Below are 25,956 nucleotides of genomic sequence, written 5' to 3'. Positions count from 1 at the left end.
GGGAGGCGCTCGGCGCCCTCGACGCTAGGCGCGGCCGGGGCAAGCTCGGGCGCGTCGTCGCGAACAAGGGCCCGCGGCGCCGGCGCCAGGCGGCGCCGATCCGGGCCCCCGGCCACGTCGCGCCGAACGCGGCGCTCCCGCCGCTGTCGACGACGCCCGAGCGCGGCGACCGGCCGCCGCCGGAGGAGGACCGGGGCGGCGAGCTGCCCGCGGAGCAGGGCAAGGGCGTGAAGCGGCGGCCCGTCTGGTCGCGGGAGTCGGAGCCGTCGCGGGCGAAGCTCGAAGTCTTGGCCTGCGACCCCGGCGACGCGGCGAGGAACGGCGGCGGCGGCGCGCCGCGGCCGCCGCCCATCGGCGGCGACGTCGCCGCGCCCGACGACGCGCCGGACATGGTGTCGCCGAACCGCACGAAGATGCTCCGGTCCAACTCCGCGCCCGTCGTCGGCCACCGCCCCGCGCGGCAGCTGGAAGATCGGCGCGCGGCCGTCGGCGCGCCGCCGGGCGTCGCGCGGACGGCGTCCGACGGCGTCGAGGAGCACATGGAGACGTCGCCGCGCAACGGGCGGGCGCTGCTGGGCGTGCTCGGCCAGGACCTGGGGCTGCAGATGGACCTCGCGGCCGTCGATCGCGACGCCGCGGACGCGAACGAGGAGTCGTACGACTTCAGCGAGGGCGGCACGCTCATCGACTGGCGGCGGGGCCTGGAGATCAAGACCATGCAGAACGGCCAGAGCGACGTCGCGTCGACGCTCTCCCGGACGCGGGGCGGCGGCGGCGCGATCGCGCCGCCGTCGTCCGTGACGGCGATCGACGCGGACGACCTCATCCTCTTCGGCGAGCTCGGCCGCGGCGCCTGCGCGTCCGTGCGGCGCGCCCTGCACGCGCCGACGCTGACCGTCGTCGCCGTGAAGCTCGTGGCCGTGCACGACGACGCGCGGCGGCGCCAGTTGTTGCGGGAGCTCGCGGCGCTCCACCAGCTGTCGACGGTGCCTTTGGGCGAGGCCGCGGAGGAGGCGACCGGCGCCATGGGCGGCCAGGACGCCGAGGACTTCTCCGCCGTGCGCGACTCGCGGAGCGAAAGAGCTCTACGCGCCCACATCGTCGCGTTCCACGGCGCGTTCACGAACCCCGCGGCGGGCTGCGTCTGCGCGGTTTTGGAGTACATGGACGCGCGGTCCGTCCACGACGTCATGGAGGCGCGGTCCTGGCGGCCCCTGGAGGACGACGCCCTGGCGGTCGTCGCCCACGGCTGCATCGCGGGCCTCGCGGCGCTCCACGCGGACCGCCAGCTGCACCGCGACCTGAAGCCGTCGAACGTGCTGCTGGACTGGAAGTGGCGCGTGAAGCTGAGCGACTTTGGCGTGTCGCGGGCCGTGGACAACACGCTGGGCATCGCCCAGACCTACGTGGGCACCTTAGCCTTCATGGCGCCGGAGCGCATCGTCGGCGGCGACTACTCGTACGGCTCCGACGTCTGGTCCATCGGCCTCTGCTTCGCGACGTGCGCGCTGGGGAAGATCCCGCTGCCGCAGTCCGACGGCTACTGGGCCGTCGTCCGCGCGATCTGCGACGGCGACCCGCCGCAGCTCGACGCCGCGGACGGCCACGACGCGCACCTCGTCGACATCACGAACGCGTGCCTCGCGCGCGACGCCGCGGACCGGCCCGACGCGGCGACGCTGCTGGACCACCCCTTCGTGCGCCGCGGCTCGTCCATCTACGCCGCGGCGTCCAAGTCGCGGGGCCGGGGCGCGGGGCCCGACTTTGGCTTCCCCGTGTGGCACACGCAGGGCGACGAGGAGACGGAGCCGAGCCCGCAGCAGCGCGAGATCCTCCGCGAGATGGCGACGCGCGCGTCGGCCTGGCGCCGGCGCCTGCCCCACGAGCCGGGCCGGGAGCGGGCGCGGAGCGCCGACGTCGGCGCCCGGGCCGACTGGGCGCCCGCGCAGCTCGCGGCGCTGGCGGCGCAGCTCCACGTGCCCGCGGCCGACGTCCGCGCGGCCTTCGAAGCCGGCGACGCGGAGGCGCGACGGCAACTCGCCGCGGCGCCGCCGGCCCAGCACCGCTAGTCTTGTCTCTTTCGTGTCTAATCCGTTCTCCTGTTCGAGCTGCCCGTTCTTACGCCTCCTCCGCGTCGAAGTCCTCGTCCTCGAAGGCGTCGTAGTCGTCCTCGTAGTCCGGCGACCGCGGGGCCTCGGCGTCGTAGTCCGGCGACCGCGGGGCCTCGGCGTCGTAGTCCGGCGACCGCGGGGCCTCGTCGCGCGGCGCGGGCGCGGGCGCGAGGACGATGGGCGGCACCCGCGACGCCGCGGGCGACGCGGCGCGGCGCTCGGGCGACGGCTCGGGCGACGCGACGGCCGCGGCCTCCGGGACGGCGGCGTCGGGCCGAATGGCGCCGAAGGCCAGCGCCTCCTCGAAGAGCAGGACGAAGCCCTCGCGGTCGACGGCGCCGCGCTCGCCGAAGCGCCGCGCGGCCGCGCCGCGGCCCGCGGCCTCGCGCGCGACCGCGGGGGGCCCGAACGTGCGAAGAAACGCCATTTCGTCGCCGTCGTCGCCGTCCGGCGCCGGGTCCGGCCCGTCGAAGGCCGGCAACGGCGCGAGGTCGACCCACGCGAGGTCCAGGAGCGCGTCCGCCTTTTCTACCTCCAGTTCCGGCTCGCCGGCGACGTCGAAGAGCGCCTCGGCGGCGTCGCGGGGCGCCTCGCCGACGCCGTTGGCAAAGTCCCGCAGTTCCTCCTTCAAAGCCTGGACGCGCGCCCGCAGGGGCCGCGCGCGCGCGGCCGCCGCGCCGACCTGCCGCTTCCAGCGGCTCGTCGCCTCGGCCGCGTCGTCGAGCTGCGCGACGACGTCGGACCGGTCGGCCCGCGCCCGCCGGAGCGCGTGCTCGAGCTCCGCGAGGTCGCGCACGGCGGAAGCGCAGCGGTCGAGCCTCTCGCGCTCGAAGCGGAGCCGCGTCGCGTCCGCGTCCCGCTCGCGCCGCGCGAGCTCGTCCTCGCGGTCCACGTCGCACGCGGGCAGCGCCGCGAGCTTCTCGCGGGCGACTTCGAGGCGCTCCTTCGTGAGTGCGGCGCGGCGCTCGCAGGCGAGGGCGTGTTTCGTGCCCTCGGCGAGCTCCCTCTGGAGCGTCTTGAGCTCGAGCGCGACGGCGTCGGACGACGGGCGCCCGAGCGCCGCGCGGGGCGCGGCGCCGAGCGCCTTCGTCGCGGCGCTGGCCGAGAGGTGGAGCTCGCGCGCCTTGCACGCGGCCTTGGCGACGCGGAGCTGGCTCGTGGCCTCGCGGGCCTTCTGGGCCAGCTCGGCCCGTTCCTTCGTGAGCTGGGCCTTCTCCCTTCGCAGGCGCCGCCGCTGGTCCGCGAGCGTCGCCGCGTCGGTCTGCGGCACCGCCGGCGGTGCGCGTCGTCTCGTGGGCGGCTTCGGGAGCGCCAAGGGCGGCGGGATATGTGTCATGGGCTTCTCCATCGTGTTTGCAGCCCGGCAAACGGTGCAGCCTTCGAACGGTGAATTAACAGTGAACTCGTTGCACCATTGCAATATCGCAAGGGCATGCTCTGCTCGAGTGGTTCGCCACCCGCCAATAACATGCATCGGTCGCCACTGGGTTTCATGATCGCGCTCCTCCTCGCGCCGTGCGCCTTCGCCTTCGCGCCGCACCGCGCGCGCCTGCCGGCGCGCGCCCGGCGCGCCGCGGCGCCGTCGCTGACCATGCGCTACAGCATCAGGGACCGCAAGATCCGGTCGACGGTCAACAGGCTCGTCTACTCCGCGGACACCATCGAGGACCTCGCGGAGGTCATGGGCCACCGCTACATGGACGTCGTCGGCCTCAAGATGGGCAAGCACCTCCTCGTGAAGATTCGCCACAAGGCGCAGCTCATGGGCTACGACATCGGCTACCTCGACGACGACGACGACGACCTCATGGACGAGCTCGCGGAGCAGAACGTGGACCTCTCGAAGCCCGTGGATCTGGACGCCTTCTACGACGGCGACGCGCAGAGCGTCGACCTCGGGGACGGCGCCGGCGCCGAGGCGGCGGCCGCCGCGCCGGCGCCGGCGGCCGTCGAGGCGCCGCCCGCGGCGCCCGTCGAGGCGGAGCCGCTGTCCATCGCCGCCGACGTCGACGCGCGCGTCAAGGCGGCGATGAAGGCCCGCGACAAGGTGCTCACGTCGACGCTTCGACTCATCAAGACGGCGCTCGCGGCCGGCGCCAAGGACGAGGGCCTCGACGCGCTCGGCGACGACGCGGCCGTCAAGGTGCTGCGGAAGATGGCGAAGATGCGCCAGGAGAGCATCGCCATGTACAGGGACGCGGGCGAGTCCGGCGCGGAGCGGCTCGCGGCGGAGGAGGCGGAGCTCGCGGTCATCGAGCAATGGCTCCCGGCGCTCGCGGACGAGGCGACGACGCGCAAGTGGATCCAGGCGCTCATCGACGCCGCCGACGGCGCGCCGCTCAACCCGGGCAAGATGATGGGCGCGTTGATGAAGGACCACCGCGAGGAGATCGACGGCAAGCTCGCCAAGGACCTCTGCGCGGCCATGTGCGCCGAGGCGTCGGCGTAAGGGTGGTTGCAGAGGGAATATGACCGGGCTCTTCTACGCACGCGGAAGCCGTAGGCTGACTGCAAGATCGATTCACCATGCAACATTGGCGAAGGTGACCCGCCGGGGTATTACTCTGAGTTTGTCCCCTGTTGAAGCGGCACAGTGCGGCAAAAGCCGTCGTTGCATGGGCTTTTCTTCGCGGCGCTCGCGATGGCGTCTGAGCGTTATGCGCCGGGATCGGCACTGGGGAGGTGCCTCCGCAGCGTCGGGGATGCCTTCGTTCGGGCGTCGACCTGCTATGACGCGGATCCTTAGTGGGTTCCGACGGCAGCGACCATGCGGAAGCCGTCGAACCCGACGTCGGTTGGCTCGAGGTCCCGAGGGGCAGCCCGAGGCGCCTGGGGTGGGGCCTCGCCGCCGGACATGGTCTGGACCCGACCCTATCATGGTATGGAACGGATCAAGACCATGTCCGGCGGCAGGGGCAGCCCCAGACACCCCACGGCCACCGTCGGGACGAAACGCCTCCGGAGCTCGGCTCGGTGGACTCGACGATTTCGCCCCCCCCCGAGGAACCTGCCGCGCTGGACGCGACGGGGTTGATGACGAACGATCTCCGCTGCTGCGATGGCTCGAAAACTATGCTAGAGGGGTCGCGAGGGGGCAGCGCGTCCCTTCCCACCCACTCTACCTCCCCGTTCCAGTCGCCACGCGGTCGTATGAGCGTCGCGTCTTCGCATGTGCGTCACCCTCGTCCTTGCGGCCCTCGCAGCTGCTGGGATCGTTGCACGATTCTGCATATTCGCGGAGCGGCGGGCCCTCAAAGACGGCCATCCCATCGCAGCGCGCCGCCAAAACGCTGCACAATGTCGATCATGAAGCACGGAGGACATTCGATCGATTTTACCCCGGCGCACGAGCCGCCCACGGACAAAAGATTCGAACCTCACGACGAGGTGGGTGGGTGGGTCCGGAGGCCTGATTTGGAAAATCTACAGTGTACTGATGGGTACTTGTAACGCGCGCGCGCGCGCGCGGTCATGACCCGCAGTGCCGCGGCTGACGGTCGCGCGGCGCCTCGGCGACGTGTCTTCACGCCGCTATCGTCGTCTCTGGGCAAGCGCCGCTTCTCGCCGCGGCGAGTCGAGCGGCGCGGGTGCCCGTTCTCATCGCAAAGCGGAGATTGGACCGCGCAGCTCCGCGACACGAGAGAGCGCGCGCGCGGAATCGCGCGCGCGTTGTGGCGATTTTGCGAGCGGCAACTTGAAGGTAACTAACGAAAAGGAGGTCCCTGATTGGCCAGGAGGTGGGTGGGTGGGTGCCGGGCCCGCGAGCGAGGAACCCGACGTAAGGTACCGCGGCTTTTATCCCGGGCGGCTCTTGCCCGGCGGGTGAAGTTGCGTCTTTGCTCGACGCGATGACCTCAGGCGCTCGACTCCTCACCTTGCTGTCGTGCGCGACCGCGCTGCAGCGCGCCGCGCCACCGCTGCGACCGTCTTCGGCGGTCCGCGCGGAGGACAAGGCCGCCGACAACGGTGAAAGCCTCGGCCGGCGCCACTTCATCCGCGAGATCATCGAGACGGACCTCAAGGAGAAGAAGCACGGCCAGATCGTGACGCGCTTCCCGCCGGAGCCCAACGGGTTCCTGCACCTGGGCCACGCCAAGTCCATGTGCGTCAACTTCGGCCTCGCGTCGGACTACGGCGGCCGCGCGCACATGCGCTTGGACGACACGAACCCCGAGAAGGAGAACCGGGTCTTCGGCGACGCGATCCTGGAAGATGTGCGCTGGCTCGTCGGCGAGGCCACGGGCCCCCAGACGGGCAACCGCGACCCCTGGTACGGCAACGTGCGCCACGCGTCCGACTACTTCGACGTCATCTACGCGGCCGCGAAGGCGCTGGTCGCGCGCGGCGACGCGTACGTCGACTCGCAGTCCGCCGAGGCCATGCGCGAGACGCGGGGCACGCTGACGAAACCCGGCTCGAACTCGCCCTTCCGCGACCGGAGCCCGGCGGAGAACCTCGAGCTGCTCGAGCGCATGCGGAACGGCGCGATCAAAGAGGGCGAGGCCGTCCTGCGGGCCAAGATCGACATGGCGTCGCCGAACTTGAATCTGCGGGACCCGGCGCTCTACCGCGTCAAGGCCGGCACGCCCCACCCGCGGACCGCGGACGACTGGCGCATCTACCCCATGTACGACTTCGCGCACGCCGTCTCCGACTCGATGGAGGGCATCACGCACTCGCTCTGCACGCTCGAGTTCGAGGACCACCGGCCGCTCTACGACTGGGTCGTCGACCGCTGCCCCGAGGTGCGCGACGCGGCCTGGGTCGAGGGCGTCTACCGCGCCGTCTTCGAGGACCGGACGGCCGCGCGCGAGGCGCCGCCGGACCCGGAGTACGAGGTCGAGCCGCGCGGCGACCGGCCGCGGCAGATCGAGTTCTCGCGGCTGAACGTGGCGCACACCCTCATGTCGAAGCGCAAGCTCGCGAAGCTCGTCGAGGACGCGGCCGTCGACGGCTGGGACGACCCGCGGCTGCCGACGCTCGCGGCGCTGCGCCGCAAGGGCGTGCCGCCGGCGGCGCTGCGCCTCTTCTGCGAGCGCGTCGGCGTGTCCAAGGCCGACAGCTCCATCGACCCGGAGCTCGTCGACGACGCCGTGCGGGAAGTGCTGGACGCGTCCGCGCCGCGCGCGATGGGCGTGCTGCGGCCGCTGAAGGTCACGGTCACGAACTGGCCGGCGGACGGCGAGGACGAGCGGTTGGACGCGCCGCGGCACCCGAAGGACGAGGCCATGGGGAAGCGCGAGCAGCTGCGCTTCGGGTCGTCGCTCGTCATCGAGCGCGCGGACTTCCACGATCCCGAGACCGACGGCGCCGCGCCCGCGGGCTTCAACCGCCTCGTCGCCGGCGGCCGCGTGCGCCTGCGCTACGCGTATGTGTTGACCTGCGACGACGTCGTGCGCGGCGCCGACGGCGCCGTCGAGGAGCTCCGGTGCACGGCGTCGCTCGACACGCGCGCGGGCGCGCGCGGCGACCCCGAGATCCCGCGCGTCAAGGGCATCATCCACTGGCTCCGCGCCGACGACGCCGTGCCCGTCACGGTCCGCCTCTACGACAAGCTCTTCGCCTCGGCGACGCCCGGCGAGGGCGACGACGCGCTGAACCCGAAGGCGCTCGAGGTCCTCGAGGACGCGCTGCTCGAGAAGGACGCGCTCGAAGGCTTGGAGAACCGGGGCGCGATCCAGCTCGAGCGCGTGGGCTACTTCTGCGCCGACGCGCCGGGCAGCCCCGCGGCGCCCGGGGCGCTCGACGCGTCCGCGCTCGTGCTCAACCGCGTCGCGCCGCTCAAGGACACGTTCGCGGGCGAGAAGCGCGCGTCCGCGAAGAAGCAGAAGGGCGGCGCGGCGCCGAAGAAGAAGGCCGCGGACGCGACGGCGGACCTGCCGCCGGAGCTCGCGGCGGCGGCGAAGCTCGAGCTGCTCGTCGGCACGGTGACGTCCGCGGAGCCGCACGAGGGCGCGGACGCGCTCTTCAAGACCTGGGTCGACTGCGGCGAGGCCGAGGCGCGCACCGTCGGCGCGGGGCTCCGCGCCCACTACGGCGACGCGGCGGAGCTCGTGGGCGCGCGCGTGCTCGTGCTCTCGAACACGAAGCCGCGGAATTTGGCGGGCTTCAAGTCCGCGGGCATGCTCCTCTGCTCCACGGACGCGGACGGCGCGACGGCGCTGCTCCGCGCGCCGGAGGGCGCGAAGAACGGCGACCGCGCGACCTTCGCGGGGCTGCCGGACGCGGCCCCGGCGACGCCGAACCAGATGAACAACAAGAAGCTGTGGCAGACCGCGCAGCCCGCGCTCACGACGAGCGGCGGCGGCGTCGTCGTCGCCGACTTCGCGCTCTCCGTCGGCGGCGAGGCCGTCGTCGCCGACGCGGCGGACGGCGCGTCCGTGGCCTAGGTTGAGGGGGTAAGTGTGCGGCACGTTGCCTTCATCTTGACATTCGAGAGAGGCATGGGCCATGGCTCTGCGGCACTTGGGACGACTGCTGCGGCGCCGCGCTGCAAGAATTTGAGCTCCACGGCCTTTGACACGACCGCTGCGACGCAGCGCTGCAATACGTGATGGCCGTGGCGGCCCGAGCGGTCGCGCTCTGCGCCGTCGCCGCGCACGCGCTGCAGTACCATGTCGCGCCGATGCAGACCTATACCAACGCCCATCTCAATTTCCTGCTGCGCAGGCTGGCGCCGGACGTGACCCTCTGGACGGAGATGGAGAAGGCCGCCGACGTGCTGGCCTGCGACGACGCCGCGCTGGCGTCGCGCTTGGTCGCCGGCGGGGCGGACGACGCGCCGCCGGTGCTCCAGCTCGGCGGCGACGACCCTCGGGCTCTAGCCGCGGCGACGACGCGCGCGTGCAGACTCCGCACCGACCTGCGCGAGGTCAACATCAACGCCGGCTGCCCGGCGATCGCGAGCGGCGGCGCCGACTACGGCGCGACGCTCATGCGCGACGCCGCGGCGACGCGGCGTTTGGTCGAGGCCGTGCGGGACGCCGCGCCGCCGTCGTGCGCTGTGTCGCTGAAGTGCCGCGTCGGCGTGCGCGAGACCTGGAGCGACGAGGCTCCGGCCCGCTACGATGAGCTCCACGCGTTCGTCGCCGAGACGTCGAGCTCGGGCTGCCTCGACCACGTCGTCGTCCATTGCCGCCTGGCGATTTTGGCGGGCCTCGCCCCAGGCGCGAACCGCTGCCGGCCGCCGCTCCACCCCGACTTTGCGCGGCGCCTCGCGCGCGACTTCCCGGCGCTGCGCGTGACGCGCAACGGCGGGATCGGCTCCTTCGGGGACAGCGACGCGCGCGACGACGGCCTCGACGGCGTCATGGCGGGCCGCGCGGTCCTGCGGCGGCCCCTGGACCTCGGCTGCGCCGCGGACGCGCTTGGCGCCTACGCGGACTACGTGCGCACGAGCCCGGCGCCCGCGCCGGTGCTCGCCGCGCCGCTCGTGCTCGCGCTCGAGCAGCTCCGCGACGACGGCGGCGCCGACGACGACGACGCGCTCGCGCCCCTCGCCGACGCCGCGCGGCACCTCGGCGTCGCGTGGGAGCCCCGCGGCTCCGCGGGCGACCTGCGGCGCCTGGCCAAGGGCCTCGCGAAGGTCATGGGCAAGAAGGTCTACAACAAGGTCGTCCGGAACCGCAACGAGGGGGTACCGGAGGACGTAACCTAGCGGCGACCGCTAGAGGCGACCGCGTGGCCGTGAAGACGTAACCTCGCGGCGGCCGTGCGTGTCAAGGGGCAAGTCGCCCGGCGCGGTCGCAGACCGGTCGACGACGGGGAACTAAGGGGGCGCGAAGTTACGAAGGGACGACACGAGCCTAGAACGCCATCTTCTTGTAGAAGTAGGAGACGCCCGTGGCCTTCTTCTCCTTCTTCGCGCTGGACTGGTTGTGGTACCGCTCCTCGAAGACCTTCTTGATCGCCTTGCGCGCCTCGGATCGGCCCTCCTTGAGGCCGTTCTCCTCGACGATCTTCTTGAGGTCGAGGTCGACGACGTAGCGCGTGGGCATGAGGTGGGTGTAGTTGATGGCCTTGAGGAAGGGCTTCATCTTCGTGCGCTTGACGATCTTGTCCTTGGACATGGACCGCGTGACCTTGCGCGGGTAGCGGTCGATGCCCGCGACGACCGCGTGCGCAAACTTCTTGTCGGGCGTGCCCTCGTCGTAGGCCTTGACGACGATGGCCTTGTGGCCCGCGAAGCGGCCCTGGAGCACGATGACGACCTTGCCGCTCTTGATGACGCCCATCTTTGCCTGGGGAGGGGCGCGGCGTCGGGCGATCGCGCGCGGCGCTTCGGGGCGGTCTCTCGGGCGCGCGTCCGTCGCCCCCGGGGGTTCTCTCGTTCGTCGTCCGTCGGTCGCAGCGCGGCAGCAGCGGCGGCAACGGTCCGTGCGGAGCGCCGCCACCCGACCGGCGGGCCGCGCGCGCCGCCGTCTCGACGCGCCGTCCGGCCAGCGTGCGCCGCTACGGCGACGGCTTCCGCGTCGCGATTTTTGCGGCGTGCGGCGCCGCCGTCGAATCGTGCTTCGCTAGTCGTCAACAGCCGCGTCGCCTCTCGATCGACGATCGACGCTCTCATCAAAATTGCAGCGGACACGGCGCCATACGGAGCGGCGATGCTAGCCGGGGAGTCGCCGATCGCCTGAGACTAACCCTCGCCAGGGTGATGTTACCTCGGTCTCGGGCTGTGCCGCGACCTCGACGCCGGCCGCGACGCGCGCGCATTGACCGCGTTCACGGCAGCGTAGACCGCTACTCGACGCGACGCGACGCGCTCGACCATTTCCTCGCGCCGACGCCGTCCAAAAACACCGTCTAAATCGGCGACGCCCTCTGCCACAGAGCGCTCTCCCTGAGTTTCACTTTCGCTCGCACCATGTTCCCGTGGGCCGAGGGCCGGCGCCTCGAGCAGGACGACGGCGAGCACGAGTTCCACGCGCTGAACACGCTCCTCCTGGTCGTCGTCCTGGGCCTCTGCATCCTGAGCGCGTACCTCATCAAGAAGTACCGGTTCTACTTCATGCCCGAGTCGTCGGCGGCGCTCTGCGTGGGCCTCGTCGTCGGGGGCATCGCGCGGCTCATCACGCACAGCGACGAGGAGCTCAACTTCCTGAGCTTCCAGCCCGAGCTCTTCTTCTTCATGCTGCTGCCGCCCATCATCTTCGAGGCGGGCTACACGCTCCGCCGGAAGAACTTCTTCCGAAATTTGGGCACGATCACGGCCTACGCGGTCTTCGGCACCGTCGTGTCGACCTTCGTCGTCGGCTACCTGACCTTCGCCTGCGGCAAGGCGGGCATCATCGACATCGACGGCACGAACCCGATGGAGGCGCTGCTCTTCGGCGCGCTCATCTCGGCCGTGGACCCCGTCGCGACGCTGAGCATCATGGGCTCGCCGGAGCTCAACTGCGACCCTTTGTTGTACAGCCTGGTCTTCGGCGAGTCCGTGCTCAACGACGCCGTGGCCATCGTGCTGTTTCGCACGTTCTACAACTACTACGAGGAGGGCGAGGAGCTCGACCAGTCGAAGATCCCCGTCGCGCTCGTCGAGTTCCTGGGCGTGTCGCTCGGGTCCGTCTTCATCGGCGTCATCACGGGCCTCATCTGCTCCTACATCTTCCGCCACACGCGGATCCGCGACTACCCCAAGTACGAGATCTCGCTGTTGTTCCTCTTCGCCTACGGCGCGTACGCGCTCGCGGAGTCCATCGAGCTCTCGGGCATCATGGCGCTCTTCTTCTGCGGCATCGTGTTGGCCCACTACAACTCCTACAACCTGTCGAAGACGAGCCAGGTCACGGCCGAGGAGATCTTCTCCGCGCTCAGCACCGTCGCGGAGTCGTTCGTGTTCATGTACATGGGCATGGGCTTCTTCACGGGCCGCTTCAAGTCCTGGGACGGCACGTTCATCTTCCTCGCGATCCTCTTCTGCTCCTTCGCGCGGGCCTGCAACGTCTTCCCCCTGTCGTTCCTCTCGAACGCGACGCGGTCCGTGAAGATCCCGCTCCGCATGCAGCTGGTCATCTGGTTCGCGGGGCTCCGCGGGGCCATCGCCTTCGCGCTGTCCCAGAACATGCCCGGCCCCCACAAGGACGTCTACGAGACGACGACGCTGTCCATCGTCATCTTCACGACCCTCGTCTGCGGCGGTCTCACGGAGTCCGTGATCCGGCTCAGCGGCATGAAGCGGACGCACGGCGAGGCCGACGGCGACGACGACGACGCCGCGACGCCCCTCACGTCGCAGCAGTACGAGCTCATGAACATCGCCGACGACCGCGAGGAGCGCGGCGGCGGCGGCGGCGACCGCGACGGGCCCCGGAGCCCGGGCGGGCTGGGCATCCACGGCGCGTGGCGCGAGATCGACAACCGCTACTTCAAGCCCATGTTCGGCGGCCAGATGCCGGGGTCCGCCGACGACGGCGAAGACGCGCTCGAGGGCATCAAGCGGCACCCGCCGAAGCGGCTCCCGCCGCGGCGGCCACCCGTCACGAGCCTCTGAGCCAGCAGGCGCCGCCCCCCCCTCGCATCGCCGCCCCTCCCTAAACCGCGCACGTCTGTTACGGCCAGAGCACGTAGTCCCGTCCCTTGGCCTGGCGCCGCTTGACGATGAGCTGGCTCACGGTCGAGCACGCGACGCCGACGAAGAGCCGCGCGTGCGCCGCGAGGTGCATCTCCACCGCGAGGCGCGGCGCGTCGACGAGCGAGGCGTTCGCCGGAATGCGGAGCCGCGCATCGTCGCCGAGGCGCCGCGCGGCCTCGACGGGCTCGTCGGACAGGAGGAGCACGGGCGCCGCGGTCTCGCCGTATTTCTCGAGTTCGCCGAAGACCCGCCGCAGCTCGTCGTCCGCGGGCGGGCAGAACTTGTACTTGCGGTCCACGGGGTCCGCCGCGGCGCCGCAGAGGTCCCCAAAGTCGCCGAGGCGCACGTGGACCGCGTCGTAGGGCTCCGCGCCGAAGAGCGACGTTCGCAGGCGCCGCGCGACGGGCAGCAGCGCGGGCGCGGCGCCGAGCGCCCGCAGGAAGCGCCCCGCCCGGGGCTCCGTCGCGTCGAGGCGCGAGACGGCCGTCGCGTCGCAGGGCGCGAGGTGCGCGGCCGCGCGCGCGGGCGCGACCAAGCCCAGCGCGGCTTTCGAAAGCGTCGCGGACCAATCGAAGCCCGTCGCGCAGGGCGACTGGGCGACGTCCACGCCCGCGCAGGGGCGGCCGGACTTGAAGGCGCGGCGGCCCGGCGCGACGTCGCGCGCGCAGGGGCCCAGGAGCTGGAAGGCCTTGGCGTCGACGCCGACGGCGCACCGGGGAAGATTTCGCAACACGTCCGTAAAGGGCGCGTCCGCGCCGACGTCGCAGACCTCCGTCGCTTTCGGCGGTTCCAGAGCCTTCGCGTGCCGGTGCAGCGCCGTTTTAGCGAACGCGGCGTCGTCGCCGCACGTCGCGTTCGGGACGTCGCCGTCGCGCTCGCGTACCAAGCTCGCGCGATCGCACGCTCGTAAAAAGTCGCGCCACGTCGCGACGTCAGCGACGCCGCGCAGCGCGCCGACGTCGAAGACGTCCTCGAAGCGGTAGGCCCGCGGCGGCGCCGCGCGGTCCGACCGGAGGTCCGGCAGCACCATGGTGCGATTGTTCCCGCCGCCCTCGCGCATCGAGCACTGCGCGCGGCCCAGAAGCTGCTCGAGCTGGTTGCCGACGCCGCCGCTCCGGTGGCCGTCGGGCCAGCTCGCCCAGAATGCCGGGGGCGGCGGCGTCGTCGGCTTGTAGGCGAACGCCTCGAGCGCCGCCGCCCACTTCGTCTGGTCGTCGTCGAAGCTGCGCCGGTGCCGCCGCCGCCGCCGCCGCGCCGCGCGCTCGTCGTCGTCGTCGCGTTCGCCGTCGGGCGCGGCCGGGTGGTGGCGCCGTCGGCCGCGCGCGGCAGCGCAGGCGACGAGCGCGAGCGCTAGGAGACGCATATATATTCGGGGGCTGCTACCATCGTGCGGCGCGAGGGCAACATGGAAACATCGAGTGCACATCGACTTCGGCTGCTTCGACAAGCGATAGGCTGGGCATCGTCGAGGCCCGCTTTTATCTGCGCGTGAGCTCACCAATCCGCCCCCCGACCGCCCGCGCCGCTACCCCACGCCGCCGAAGCACTGCGCACGCGCCGGCGACGCGAAAGCACCGCGACGTTCGCCCCCGCGCCGCCGCCGCGCCGTCGTTCATCGCCGCGCCGCGCCGCCCCTGAACCATGTCGATCAACGACGAGCTCATCTGGCAGTCGCTGAACGGGAACTTCTGCTCCTTCAAGAGCACGGTGTCGAAGACCCACAACTTCTGCCGCAACGAGCAGAACGTCACGGGCCTCTGCAACAAGAGCGCGTGCCCGCTCGCGAACTCGCGCTACGCGACGATCCGGGAGATCGAGGGCCGCTGCTACCTCATGATCAAGACCATCGAGCGCGCGCACATGCCCAAGAAGCTCTGGCAGAAGATCAAGCTCCCCCGGAACTACGCGAAGGCGCTCGCCGTCGTGACGGAGGAGCTCGAGCACTTCCCCAAGTTCCTCCAGCACCGGAACAAGCAGCGCCTCACGCGCATCTACCAGTACCTCATCCGCATGCGCAAGCTCGCGCTCCGGAGCCGGCCCCACATGGCCGTCGTCCACAAGAAGGTCGAGCGCCGCGAGAACCGGAAGGAGGTCAAGGCGCTCGTCGCCGCGAAGCTCAACAAGTCCATCGAGAGCGAGCTGCTCCAGCGGCTCAAGCAGGGCACCTACGGCGACATCTACAACTTCCCCGAGATGCACTACAACGCGGCCCTCGACTCCGCGCAGGATTTGGAGCTCGCGGAGATGGAGGCCGAGTACGAGGACGAGGAGGAGGAGGAGCGCCTCGTCGAGTACATCGAGGCCGCCGAGGACTTCGAGAGCGACATGGAGGACCTGGAGGACGTCGCCGAGGGCCTCGAGGACGGCGCGCCGGTCGACGACGCGCCGCCGCCGCCGCGCGAGGACAAAAAACGGCCAAAGAAGGGCCGCAAGGCCCGCGTCGCCATCTCCTACGACGACGAGGAGGAGGAGAAGCCGGCGATGGCGACGGCGATGGCCTTCTGATAATCATCTTGTTCAATTTTGTTGGGAGCGGTGGGTTGTTCGAGGAGGGGTTTAGAAAAAGGGGAGGAGGCTATCGAGCCGCCTAGTACTTCGAGTCGCTGCGTTTGCGGCCGAGCCGGCTGTGCCAGAGCCGGTTCCCGTAGATGTCCCGCCCCTCGACCTGGTCCGCCACGGCGCCCATGGTCTCTCGCGTGAGACCGAGCTTCGCTTGAGCCGCCTCGACGCCGGCGCACGCGGCGGCGACCGACGGCTCGTCGAGCCAGTCGTCCGGGCGTCGCGCGCGCGCCGCCTCGCGGGCGCGGACATAAATCTCGCGCGCGTCCAGGAGCCCGAAGAGAGTATCGTCGTCGGCCCCGCCGATGACGCCGCCCTGCGGCAAGCCGAGCTCCGAGGGCCCGGCGCCCGCGACGAATCCGGCCTTGGCCCACTGGATCTTAATGAGCTGCGCGATGAGGGAGAAGCGAATGCCCTGAGGAAGCAGCTCGGAGCCGCGAGCGTACGCGTTCTCGAGCGCGGCCCGAACGTCGGGCTCGGATCCCGAGGCCTGAGCGCGCCGCGCCGCCCCGAAGACTTCCGAGGCGGTCTTGAGCTGGCTCAGATCGAGACTAGCGACCATCGCGCTCGTCCGCGCGACGGCTTCGCCCGCGCGTCGTTCGAGGTCCGGGCGGCTGAGACAGTCCTTGTGCTCGAGGCGCGCCACGCTGATGAGGGTCTTGAGCTCTTTGATCGCCAGGTCTGGTATCTTGGAACTCATGGCTGCGGACGCGCGGCGCGCGAGGGGCCTGGCGGGCTGCAGACGCGCGACGCACGAGGGGCCTGGCGGCTGCGGACGCGCGACGCTCGAGGGGACTTGGGCCAGTTCAGACCTCGACCTGAGCCTCGCAGGGGAGCTCCAAGGAGGCTTCAAGGTTGCATCAAGAAAAGCTTGCGCGCGAGTCCGCGGCTCTACGTCTACAGCACGGTGATCACCTCGTAAGGGTGTGATTGCGCATCTCCGTGTCGACGGCGTCGTGCATCTCGTCGGAGTCCGACGCGTGGTCGAGGCTCATGCGGCGCACCGGAGAAGAAGGGGGCGTCGCCTTCTTGCCCTTCTTGCGCGCGCCGTCCTCGGGGCGCGACCCCGCCTCGCCGCGCGCGCGCTGCGGGTGCTCGTCCCGGTCCGCGTTGTAGGCGCCGTCGCCGGCGTCCTCCGTGCCCGAGCTCGCTCCCGACATCGCCGAGGAGAAGGAGTCCCGGAGGCGCGTGAAGAGCTCCATCGCTGCCCAGCGATGGCTGCCCCCACGGGTTTAAACGGGTTGAAGCTTAGCTCATTTACGATGATTCGTAGCTCGACAATAATGACTTTATTACGAAACTAGGATTAGGTTTTTCTACATTAAGCTTAAGCTTTATTAAAATAAATTTCCCCGGGTCCGACGACGTTTGCGCGGCGCGTGGACTTGAACTCGAATAGATTATAGGGGGAGTCCTTAGCGACATTCTATCGCCCTGCGGTAGGAGCCGTCGGAATGCCGGCGGAGTCCGGTTGGGGCCTTTCTCCACGTGCGGCGGTCCGACGGATGCCATCGACGCAGGCCGCGGCAGGCGTCGACCGCGGTCGGCGCCGAAGCGACGGAAGCGCTCCGCTCCGGCCGAGCGCTGCTGGCACCACTCGCCTCCGGACGCTGTCGCCTTGTGGCACGAGACGTCGTAGCCCGCGCAACTAAACACGACGATGGCGTCGACGGCGGAGGCCTTGAAATGGCGCGTCTACTTCGGCGAGGACCCCGAGGCCGGCGAGAGCGAGGACGAGGACTTTTGCGGCGGCCGCGCCGGCGGCTACACGCGCGACGAGATCGCGGAGCGCGACCGCAAGTGGAAGGTCGTCGAGGACTTCGAGAAGGGCCGGGCGGGCGTCGAGGTGCTCAAGCCGCCGGCGCACCGCAGCCTCTGCGGGAGCGTGCGGCCCGCGGCGGGCGCCGAGGCCGTCGTGACGTACGCCGTCGAGGACCGCGAGGGCCGCGAGATCGCGGGCGCGACGCGCGCCGTGCTCGTCGTCGCGGACCCCGTGCCCGCGGACGAGCCCTGGCGCGGCGCCATCGACGCCGCGCTCCTCGACATGCGCCGCGGCGAGGCCGCGCGCGTCGACTGCGGCGAGGGCCGGTCCGCGACCGTCGAGCTCCACTTCGTGCGCGAGGAGCGCGTCGTGGCGCCGCGGCCGAGCACGAACCCCTGGTGCCCGCCGGCGGCGCAGCGCACGCCGGGCCCGCCGCTGACGTCCGGCGCCGCGCGGAAGAAGCGCGTCGCGCTCGGGCGGCTGACCAAGGACGGCAAGCCGCGCCGGCCGCGCTTCGGCGACCGCGTGCGCTGCCGCGTGGCCCAGGCCTCGGACGACGTCGCCGAGGACGCGCTCGTCGCGTCCCTCAAGACGACGGACGCGAAGGTCCGCGAGCTCGGCGGCGACCACGACCTCTGCGAGGGCGTCGAGACCGCGCTGCTGTCGATGCGGCCCGGCGAGGCCGCCGTCGTCGTAGCGTCGGGCGAGTTCAGCCTGAGCGAGGGCGCGCCCGCGGGCTCCGGCGCGCTCTGCCGCTTCGCCGTCGAGCTCGAGGAGATTTTGGACCGCGTGGCGACGGAGGAGGGCCACGCGGACGCGTTCGAGGCCGCGGGCGAGCTCAAGGCGCGCGGCTCGACGGCCGCGCGCGCGGGCAAGTGGCGCCGGGCCGAGGCGCTCTACACGCGGGCCATCCAGAAGGTCCAGGAGGCCATCATCGAGTGGAAGCCGCCCGACGAGGCGAAGAAGGACGTCGAGCGCGACTTGGTCGTGCCCCTATTGTTGAACGTCGCGCTGTGCGCGCGGAAGCGGCGGACCTACGCCGACGAGGACGTCTGCCTCACGAAGGCCCTCGGCTTCGCGCCGCGGAGCCGCGACGCGTTTCCGCTCGTCTGGTACGCGCGCGCGCACCTGCGGCGCGGCGCCGCGCGCGCGGACCTGGAGCGCTGGGCCGACGCCGTCGACGACCTGAAGCGCGCGGCGCTAGACGCGAAGACCGTCGTCGAGAAAAAAAAGTACTCCGACGACGACAAGAAGGCGGCGAAGAGCGTCTACCGCGACGTGCGCCTGACCATGGACCGCCTGCAGAAGGCCAAGGCCGCGAAGAACGCCGCGGAGAAGAAGACGGGCATCTTCGCGGGCCTGAAGCAGTCGTTCACGGACGAGCCCGACGGGCCCATCGACGTCACGGACGCCGCGGACCCGACGGCGGTTTCGGGCCCGAAGAAGGCGCCCCTGCTCTACGGCAAGGAGATCGACGACCGCCTCCGGAAGACGAAGCCCTGGCTCCACGACCCGGCCTACTACGACGGCAGGCTCAAGCGCGCGGTCCACGCGAACGCGCCCGCGCCCGTCGCGCTCCGCGAGGACGACTTGCAGGGCCAGTTCGACGACATGGACGCCTACGAGGAGGAGCAGGAGAAGCTGTCGACCATGCTCAAGCGCAACCTGACCATGCACCAGATGTACGACTGCAACGGCACCGGCAAGCGCGGCGGCCAGATGCCGCGCGGCGAGAACCCGTTCCAGGCCGGGGGCATGATCCGCATGGACTGAGGCTGGCCTGTTAACTACTAGAGTTAACTACTTGCTGCAAGTTCCGAGGCGGCGTCGCACCGTTCGAATGACGTCGTGGTCGGTGTCGGGGAAGACTCGGGCGCCTATCGCCAGGCGCTTCCAGGCGCGCCGGAGCCATCGCGGCGGCCGCGGCTCGCTGCCCTCGGCAGCCACTCGTCTCGATCCGCCGCTGGGTTGTGTTTTTTAGCCCCCCCCCGGGGCCTTGGGGGGGTTTTATGGGCCCTCAGCGACCCCCCCACCCCCCGTCCCGGCGACTCCCGGCGGCCCGGACGCGTACTGGGGCGCTGTTTTCAGGAGGTTGTCGCGCCCGAGCCGAGCAGAAGTCGACCCCCCCCACCCCCGTCAAAACCCCCCCAAGGCCCCCCCCGGTCGCAAAAAAACACAACCCTGATAGAATCTGATCACATCATGGCTCGTGCGGTTGCAGCGTCAGCGCGCGCGCGCGCGCCCGAACCGCTTCGCCCGGACGCCAAAATCCTCGCGCGCAGGCATCCTTCTCGCCCTCCTCGCCGCGTCCGCCGCCGCCTTTGCGCCGGCGGCGTCGCCGAAGACGTCGACGAAGTTGAACTCGGTGCCGCTCGCCGGCGGCATGAGCTTCGACCGCGTCTGCCGCGAATGGCGCTGCAAGCGCGCCGCCCGCGCCCGCGACATCGCCGCGCCGCGTCCAACACACCGGTTTCCCCAGGTACACGGGCGACAAGTCCGACTCGGAGTCGCTCGCGGCGATCGCCGCGGCGGTCGACGAGTTCCTGCCCGCGCTCAAGGCCATCGACAAGGACGCCACGGTGAACCGCCTCGTCTGCGGCTCCTGCCTCGACTTCAAGCTCATGACCACCGTGCCCCTCGACGCCTACGGGCCCTGGGAGGCGGGCGGCCACGAGCCCGAGGCCGCGTTCCTCGAGAAGATCAAGGCCATCGACGGCGTCTCCCAGGTCGAGACCCAGACGATCACCAACATGCTCATCTAGAGCCGGGCACCCCGCAAGGCGGACCGTAAGAAGCCCCGCAGAAATCGCGCCGGCAACGCGCACAAAAAGAATGATCTACGGGGAGGGTGCGGTCGCGGCGCGAGGCTGGTCGGGGCGCGCGCCTTGCGAGGCGGGCACGCGTCCGTCATGGCGCCTCGCGGCGTCGCGGCGGCTTACTTGGTGAACGACTGCATGTTGGACGGGACGAAGACGACCTTCTCCGTGAGGCCCGGCGGCGGCGGGCCCTTGACGTACTTCGTGCAGCAGCTGTTGACTCAGTGGCGCTCCTTGGTCGGAGCCGGCGAGTGGGGGTCGCGGAAGAAGACGTGGCCCAGGTGGCTGCCGCAGTTGTTGCAGAAGTTCTCGAGCGCCGAGCCGTCGGGCCGCACGCCGACGTGGCACGTGGAGCCCGTCCAGTAGCAGGACGCGTAGGCGTCCCAACCGGGGTCCGCGAACTTGGACTTGGCGCTGTAGAGCGGGATGTCGCACGCCGCGCCTACGGAGCGTCGTTTGTGTGTCAGAGATACAGTGTCACAATTAGGCAGGGTGGAATTGCCGCTTTGAGTCTGTAGTGAAAGCGCGCCGCGGTCGACCGCGTCGTTCGCGGCGGAAACGAACACTCCGCGGTTTCTTTGGACGCGGGCGGTCGCAGGCCATGTAGCCGTCCTCGGGGAAGAAGTTGCAGAACTCGCCGCGGCGGTAGGCCTCCGTGCCGCCCTGGCGCAGGCAGCGGTACTGCGAGCCCGTGAGCTTGGCCTTGTACTCTTCCTCACTCAACTGGCACGGGAACGGCGTGCCGTCGCTCCTCGACGGCGGCAGCGCCATCCTCGATCCGAGACCACCCAGGGTCGCGCGCGGGAGACGCAGACGACGGACCACGACAGAGGCGAGAGGCAACGAGTTCAAGAAAATTTCATTGATCAGTGGGGAGTTTGCACCGCCGGCGTCGGCGGCACCCCTGCGTGCGGAGCGGGGTGGTACATCTTACTACCGGAAAACGGCGTTCCCCAGCCGTCACACCCACGTCGCGCCCAAAACCAAGGGGCGTATCCAACGCCATCGATGGTGGCGCGCAGAGGAGCCAGGATACGCCTAGGATACCCGTAACGCAGTCTCACTCTGATCTGGGTTATGTCCCCATTTTCGCGCTGTGAGCCACCGCGCTACACCTGCTAGCTGTGCGCAGCTACACCGCTGCGAGCCTGCGCGCAGAGCGCGCCGCCCGCAGCAGATCCACCGCTCGCGAGCGGCGGATAGCCCCTGGAGCCAGAGCGCGCGCCGCCGCAGAGCCCGGCGTCGCGCCGCGCTGGAGACGAGGCCCGCGCGGTGGAATTTGGTCGACGCCAGAACCACCTCCGATGGGGGCACCGACGGTCAGGCTTACGCCTAGGGGTCATGGAAGGCCACTCCGACCACCAGAACGGGCTGCCGTGCGTCGGAAGCTTGGCCTCAGAGGTCTCCGTTCCCGCCGGCGGCCCGCGCGTACGTGTTCGGTACTCAAGCCAGCGAAACGGCCGTGGTTGGTAGCAAAGTTCCAGTGAAGTGTTTTGGAGCACAAAATGTAAGTGTTTAGGGGGGAGAGGCAAGTGTTGGCAAGTGTTTCAACGGCCAAAAAAAGGCGAAAATTACCACCAAATATGCAAAAAAAAAGACCGAAGTCGAACCAGCAACTGTTCCGTCGCGCTGACGGAAGTGTCTACAGGTGTTTCGTGAGGTCGGGATAGTGTTTGTAACACTTACAAACAGCTTTGCTACCAACCCCGGAAACGGCTAGCCATTCGTCCCAAAGCGAGCGCTTGTTTTTGGCACGTCTAGCCACCGGGCGTCCCTGGCCGCACACCAATCCCCGGTAGTTTGGACGGGGGGCGCGTCGGCCATCGGACGCCGTCGCCGGAGCAAACCCCGCCTTGAAGAGAGGCAACAAAGGCCTCAAGAATCGACTGTGGTAATTATGGGAGGCCGCGCGCGCCTCTACGGCGCCTTTGCCGTCGCCGTCGCGGCGATCGCGTGCTACTGGGAGCTGCAGGACCCGCGGGACCACTACGCCGCACTCGGCGTGTCGCGCTCGGCTACCACAAAAGAAATCCGCGCCGGCTACAAGGCCAAAGCTCTCCTCTACCATCCGGACAAGGTCATGTCGCGGCGCTTCGCGCCGTGGTACGTCCGGCTCTGGCGCCTGGCGACCAAGGGCGAGGCGCGCTGCGCGCGGCGCTTCATCCTCGCGTCGGAGGCCGTCGAGACGCTCGCGGACGACGAGCAACGCCAGATCTACGACGCGGAACTCGAGGCGCGCGAGTCCGCGGACCGGCAGGACCGGTCGCGGCGGCGGGGCCAGCTCGTCCAGCGCCTGGACGTGCGACAGCTGCGCGCCATGGTCGCGTCGCCCTTCCAGCTCCTGCTCGGCGCCTGCGCGGTGCTCTACTTTTGGACCTACGTGGCCGCGCCCGTCGCGCGCGGCGTCGCCGCGCCGCTGCAAAGGCCGCGAGCGCCAGATCCCGACCGCGAGGCCGCGCGCGCGAGATCCATCGCGAAGCGTCAGGCGGCCATGAACGCGGCCGCGCGGCCGAACCCGCCGTAACTTTGAGTACGCCCGTTCTTGTTTCGGCCGCGCTTCGCAGTGAAGTTCGCACCGCCGCTCGCACTACCGCGCCGTCGCAAAACTTAGCCGAGGAGCTGGGCGATGACGTGGCAGGAGAGCCAGCCGGCGACGGGCGCGGAGATGCGGGCCCGGGGCTTGGCGTTGGGGACGTGGACCGCCTCCTCGACGGTGACGCGCGTGCCCACGGGCAGGAGGTCGCCGACCTGCGCGCTCGCGAGGTCGCACTCCGCGCGCACGAGCGCCCCCTTCTTGTTCGCGACGGCGTAGGCGCCCGGGCGGATGGGCGGCGGCTTGGGCTTGTTCTTGAAGAGGTCCTCGCACTTGGGCCCGAGGAACGCGACGAACGCGTCCGGGCTGTCGACGAGGTAGCGGTGCGGCGTCGACCACTTGGGCATCGTCGCCGCCGTGTCGAACCACCGCTCGGCGAAGGTGTCCGTGTAGACGCTCCAGGCCGTCAGCTGCTCCGGCGTGAAGCGGTTGTCGCCGCGCGCGCCGCAGCCCAGCACGGGGAAGGGGAACTTCTCGGCCGCGCCGCGCGTCGGCGCGTACGTCTCCAGGATCTTGAAGTCGCTCCGCAGCAGCGGCTCGACGTAGTCCTTGACGCCGTCGGAGGCGAGGTCCGGGTTCTTGCCGTAGCGGCGGTCGAAGTGCTCCCAGAACGAGCCCGGGCCGCTGCCCTTGGGCAGGTCGTGGAGGCACGGCATGACGCGGTCCGCGTCGTGCTCCAGGGGCTCGTGGAGCTGGGGCGCGCGGCAGCCGGAGACGATGAGGCACAGGGGCTTGGGCCCGCGGCGCCGCTCGATCTCGTTGCAGACCTCGAAGGCCATCCACGCGCCGAGGCTGTGGCCGAGGACGACGAACGGCTTCGACTCGAGCGCCGGCATCACGGCCGTCACGAGGTCGCCGACGAGCTCGGCCATGGACTGGCCCTTGTCCTCGAGCATGCGCGAGTTGCGGCCCGGGAGCTCCACGGGGAGCATCTCCACGGACTTGGGGAGCTTCTCCTGCCAGCCGTGGAAGGCCCAGGCGCCCATGCCCGCCTGCGGGATCGCGAGCACGCGCACCTTGACGTGCATGGGGCTCACGGCCTTGGCGCTCAGGCCCTGGTCCACCCACTTGCCGTAGCGCGCCGAAGCGGCCATGGTCGCGCGCCGCGTTGCTAGGCCACCTCTTCGAAGACGACAAGTCGAGTGGTGGCCCACGATTGCCGCAAGTGAGTCGGCGACGAAGGTGCGGTAAAGATGCTCTTTCAAAGGAGGCAGCCCCCCTCTCGGCGCCGTCCTCGACGCCGCCCGCGGACACCGACCTCTCGAAGGGGACCGGGAAGATGTGCCTGCTGTGGTGCTACAACACGCTGCGGCGCGACGGGTGCAAGGGCATCTGCCCCGACTGCGCCTGCGTGTCCTGCGTCGCCGTCTTCGTCCTCGCCCCCGTCGGCTTCGTCGGCGGCCTCCTCTACGCGCTGCTCTTGGGCCTCGTCAAGTGGGTCCCGGGCGCGTTCCACCGCGTGTCGACGTGCTGCACGTGCTACTGCGACGTCATCCAGAAGGGCCAGGAGCAGTACGACATCGAGGACGGGCGCGCGCGGCCGCCGCCGCCCGCGCCGTCGCGCGGCGGCTGGTTCAACCCGTCGGAGTACGTCGAGCGCCGGTCCAAGGCCGCGGGCTCCAAGTGCGCCGGCGAGTTCTACTGCTGCTGCCTCCCGGCCTTCTGGCTGCTCATGGTCCTCTACCCGGTCTGGATCCTCGTCGAGCTCCTGCTGTGCGGGTCCGCGATGGGCGCGTGCGAGGGCATGAACGCGGGCTGCGCGGGGCTCGTCGGGTGGCAGGCGCGCTTCCGCCGCGCCATGCTCGTCATCGACCGCAACACGTCCCAGAGCGCCTACGGCAGCCCGAAGCCGTGGTTCCCCGCGAAGGACGTCGCCTACGCGGCGCCGGGCGCGTCCCCGCCCCAGCCGGGCTACCCCGTCCCGGGCGCGCCGGGCTACCCGACCCAGGCCTACCCGCCCCAGCAGCCGCCCGTCGCGCAGCAGCCCCGGGCCATGCCGCCCCAGCCGCCGCTGCCGACGGCCTTCGCGCAGCCCGCGCCCGCGCAGCCCGTCGCCTACGCGCAGCCCGCCGCGCCCGCGCCGCCGACGAAGGGCTACCCGCGCGTGTACTAGCGGGGTGGCGTACAGGCTGGTGGAGGCTCGCTCGGCGGTTTAATTTGGGTGCGACTTCAGCGTGCAGGCCCGGTGCCGCGAGGCCTCGGCGGCGCGCAGCGCGCGGGCGCGACGGGTCGCGGCGAGTCGCGAGCGGGCCGTGCGCGACGTCGTCGCGGGGCGTGGGCGGTGCGAGGGGCGAGTGGCGTCGAGGAGGGGCGGCGGCGCGCGCGAAGGCGGGAGAAAAGGCCGTATTCGCGGAAGGGCGCGGCGACGGGCGCGCGCGCGGCGACTGCTGGTTTGTGCGTCGGTCGAGCAGAGGGAGTCCCGGCGGGGGCGGGGCGGGGCGCGGCGGACGGCGAGCGGCGTTTTACGGCGCGAGGAAACGGGCGTATTCGGGCGTCAAAGTGTCCGGTGCAGGGTACTTGGGGGTACTTGGCAGTGGTAGCCAAGAAACCCGCACGATTTTGACTTGGGCGTTTTCAGAGAAGTGGTGGAGTCGATGAGTCGTAGTAGTAGTCGTCCGAGTAGTCAATCACTATGACGATAAAACCCGCACGAAAGCGGCTTGGGTGTTAAAAAGGTCTTCTGGAGTAGAGTGTTGCGTCGGGAGACGCAGAAGAGAAACCCGCACAAAAAGGCACGGATTTTGTTTTTGGGTTGGGTTGGTTCGCCCCAATTGGAGCTGTATTGGTTTTGTGTCTGGTTTGATTGGGGGGGAGCGCGAAAGAGATGGATCGACGTGCAGCTCGACTCTCGGAAGAGGGCGCACAGAAGCTCGCTGTCTGCTTTCACATTAACAAATCGCCGGAACAAGAGGCTGAATCTCAGCAGATCGTAGGACAAAGCCTACTCTCATGCTTACAATACCCCGTTCCATATTTAAGTCGTCTACAAAGGATTTATCCCTCCCAACATTCGAAATTGCGATGGAGTATGATGCTCGGCCGAAGCCTATCGTGATGCGTGTAACATCGGGAGAGGTGAATATCGTCGCTTTCCAGCATGGATTCTGACTTAGAGGCGTTCAGTCATAATCCTACAGATGGTAGCTTCGCGGCACTAGCTGTTCAGCTAACCGCAATGACCAAATATCTGAACCAACGGTTCCTCTCGTACTAAGTTAGATTACTGTCGCGACAACCGTTCATCAGTAGGGTAAAACTAACCTGTCTCACGACGGTCTAAACCCAGCTCACGTTCCCTGTTAGTGGGTGAACAATCCTACACTTGGTGACTTCTGCGACACAATGATAGGAAGAGCCGACATCGAAGAATCAAAAAGCAACGTCGCTATGAACGCTTGGCTGCCACAAGCCAGTTATCCCTGTGGTAACTTTTCTGACACCTCTAGCTTCAAATTCGAAAGATCTAAAGGATCGATAGGCCATGCTTTCACAGTTTGTATTCATACTGAAAATCAAAATCAAGTCAGCGTTTACCCTTTTGTTCT

General features: G+C 69.8%; 12 protein-coding genes across 12 annotated transcripts; 9 read left to right on the top strand and 3 right to left on the bottom strand.

Moving 5' to 3' along the window:
• Positions 1-1,025: 1,025 nt before the first annotated feature.
• On the top strand, positions 1,026-1,532 carry AURANDRAFT_20155 (hypothetical protein; the record flags this gene model as incomplete). The annotated part of the gene is made up of 1 exon (XM_009035000.1): positions 1,026-1,532. A coding segment is annotated over one exon (507 nt), but the record flags the coding sequence as incomplete, so codon positions are not given.
• A 4,422-nt stretch (positions 1,533-5,954) lies between these two features.
• On the top strand, positions 5,955-7,822 carry AURANDRAFT_52378 (hypothetical protein; the record flags this gene model as incomplete). Its single annotated transcript, XM_009035001.1, has 2 exons — positions 5,955-6,856; positions 6,956-7,822. Coding segments are annotated over 2 exons (1,764 nt in total), but the record flags the coding sequence as incomplete, so codon positions are not given.
• Positions 7,823-8,011: 189 nt separating this feature from the next.
• AURANDRAFT_15960 (hypothetical protein) lies at positions 8,012-8,335 on the top strand (the record flags this gene model as incomplete). The annotated part of the gene is made up of 1 exon (XM_009035002.1): positions 8,012-8,335. A coding segment is annotated over one exon (324 nt), but the record flags the coding sequence as incomplete, so codon positions are not given.
• A 210-nt stretch (positions 8,336-8,545) lies between these two features.
• Positions 8,546-9,773, top strand: AURANDRAFT_36241 (hypothetical protein; the record flags this gene model as incomplete). Its single annotated transcript, XM_009035003.1, has 1 exon — positions 8,546-9,773. One exon carries the CDS (start codon positions 8,665-8,667, stop codon positions 9,766-9,768), a length of 1,104 nt encoding a protein of 367 aa, XP_009033251.1.
• A 212-nt stretch (positions 9,774-9,985) lies between these two features.
• AURANDRAFT_8341 (hypothetical protein) lies at positions 9,986-10,345 on the bottom strand (the record flags this gene model as incomplete). Its single annotated transcript, XM_009034640.1, has 1 exon — positions 9,986-10,345. A coding segment is annotated over one exon (360 nt), but the record flags the coding sequence as incomplete, so codon positions are not given.
• A 629-nt stretch (positions 10,346-10,974) lies between these two features.
• On the top strand, positions 10,975-12,600 carry AURANDRAFT_19894 (hypothetical protein; the record flags this gene model as incomplete). Its single annotated transcript, XM_009035004.1, has 1 exon — positions 10,975-12,600. One exon carries the CDS (start codon positions 10,975-10,977, stop codon positions 12,598-12,600), a length of 1,626 nt encoding a protein of 541 aa, XP_009033252.1.
• A 1,731-nt stretch (positions 12,601-14,331) lies between these two features.
• Positions 14,332-15,027, top strand: AURANDRAFT_4711 (hypothetical protein; the record flags this gene model as incomplete). Its single annotated transcript, XM_009034597.1, has 1 exon — positions 14,332-15,027. A coding segment is annotated over one exon (696 nt), but the record flags the coding sequence as incomplete, so codon positions are not given.
• Positions 15,028-19,339: 4,312 nt separating this feature from the next.
• AURANDRAFT_70756 (expressed protein) lies at positions 19,340-19,827 on the top strand (the record flags this gene model as incomplete). Its single annotated transcript, XM_009035005.1, has 2 exons — positions 19,340-19,423; positions 19,482-19,827. The coding sequence occupies 2 exons, from the start codon at positions 19,412-19,414 to the stop codon at positions 19,791-19,793; spliced, it is 324 nt and encodes a 107-aa protein (XP_009033253.1).
• Positions 19,828-19,937: 110 nt separating this feature from the next.
• On the bottom strand, positions 19,938-20,589 carry MsrB2 (selenoprotein; the record flags this gene model as incomplete). Its single annotated transcript, XM_009034958.1, has 2 exons — positions 19,938-20,260; positions 20,412-20,589. 2 exons carry the CDS (start codon positions 20,587-20,589, stop codon positions 19,938-19,940), a joined length of 501 nt encoding a protein of 166 aa, XP_009033206.1.
• Positions 20,590-22,425: 1,836 nt separating this feature from the next.
• Positions 22,426-23,439, bottom strand: AURANDRAFT_61450 (hypothetical protein; the record flags this gene model as incomplete). Its single annotated transcript, XM_009034957.1, has 1 exon — positions 22,426-23,439. One exon carries the CDS (start codon positions 23,437-23,439, stop codon positions 22,426-22,428), a length of 1,014 nt encoding a protein of 337 aa, XP_009033205.1.
• A 251-nt stretch (positions 23,440-23,690) lies between these two features.
• AURANDRAFT_61449 (hypothetical protein) lies at positions 23,691-24,524 on the top strand (the record flags this gene model as incomplete). The annotated part of the gene is made up of 1 exon (XM_009035006.1): positions 23,691-24,524. The coding sequence occupies one exon, from the start codon at positions 23,691-23,693 to the stop codon at positions 24,522-24,524; it is 834 nt and encodes a 277-aa protein (XP_009033254.1).
• Positions 24,525-25,753: 1,229 nt separating this feature from the next.
• Positions 25,754-25,951, top strand: AURANDRAFT_20454 (hypothetical protein; the record flags this gene model as incomplete). Its single annotated transcript, XM_009035007.1, has 1 exon — positions 25,754-25,951. A coding segment is annotated over one exon (198 nt), but the record flags the coding sequence as incomplete, so codon positions are not given.
• Between the last annotated feature and the right edge of the window lie 5 nt (positions 25,952-25,956).

Source organism: Aureococcus anophagefferens (assembly GCF_000186865.1).
Source record: "Aureococcus anophagefferens unplaced genomic scaffold AURANscaffold_2, whole genome shotgun sequence".
In the NCBI taxonomy this organism is placed as follows: Eukaryota; class Pelagophyceae; order Pelagomonadales; family Pelagomonadaceae; genus Aureococcus; species Aureococcus anophagefferens.
The sequence above is the reverse complement of the archived record's forward strand: the minus strand, read 5'-3'. Positions and strand labels throughout refer to the sequence as shown.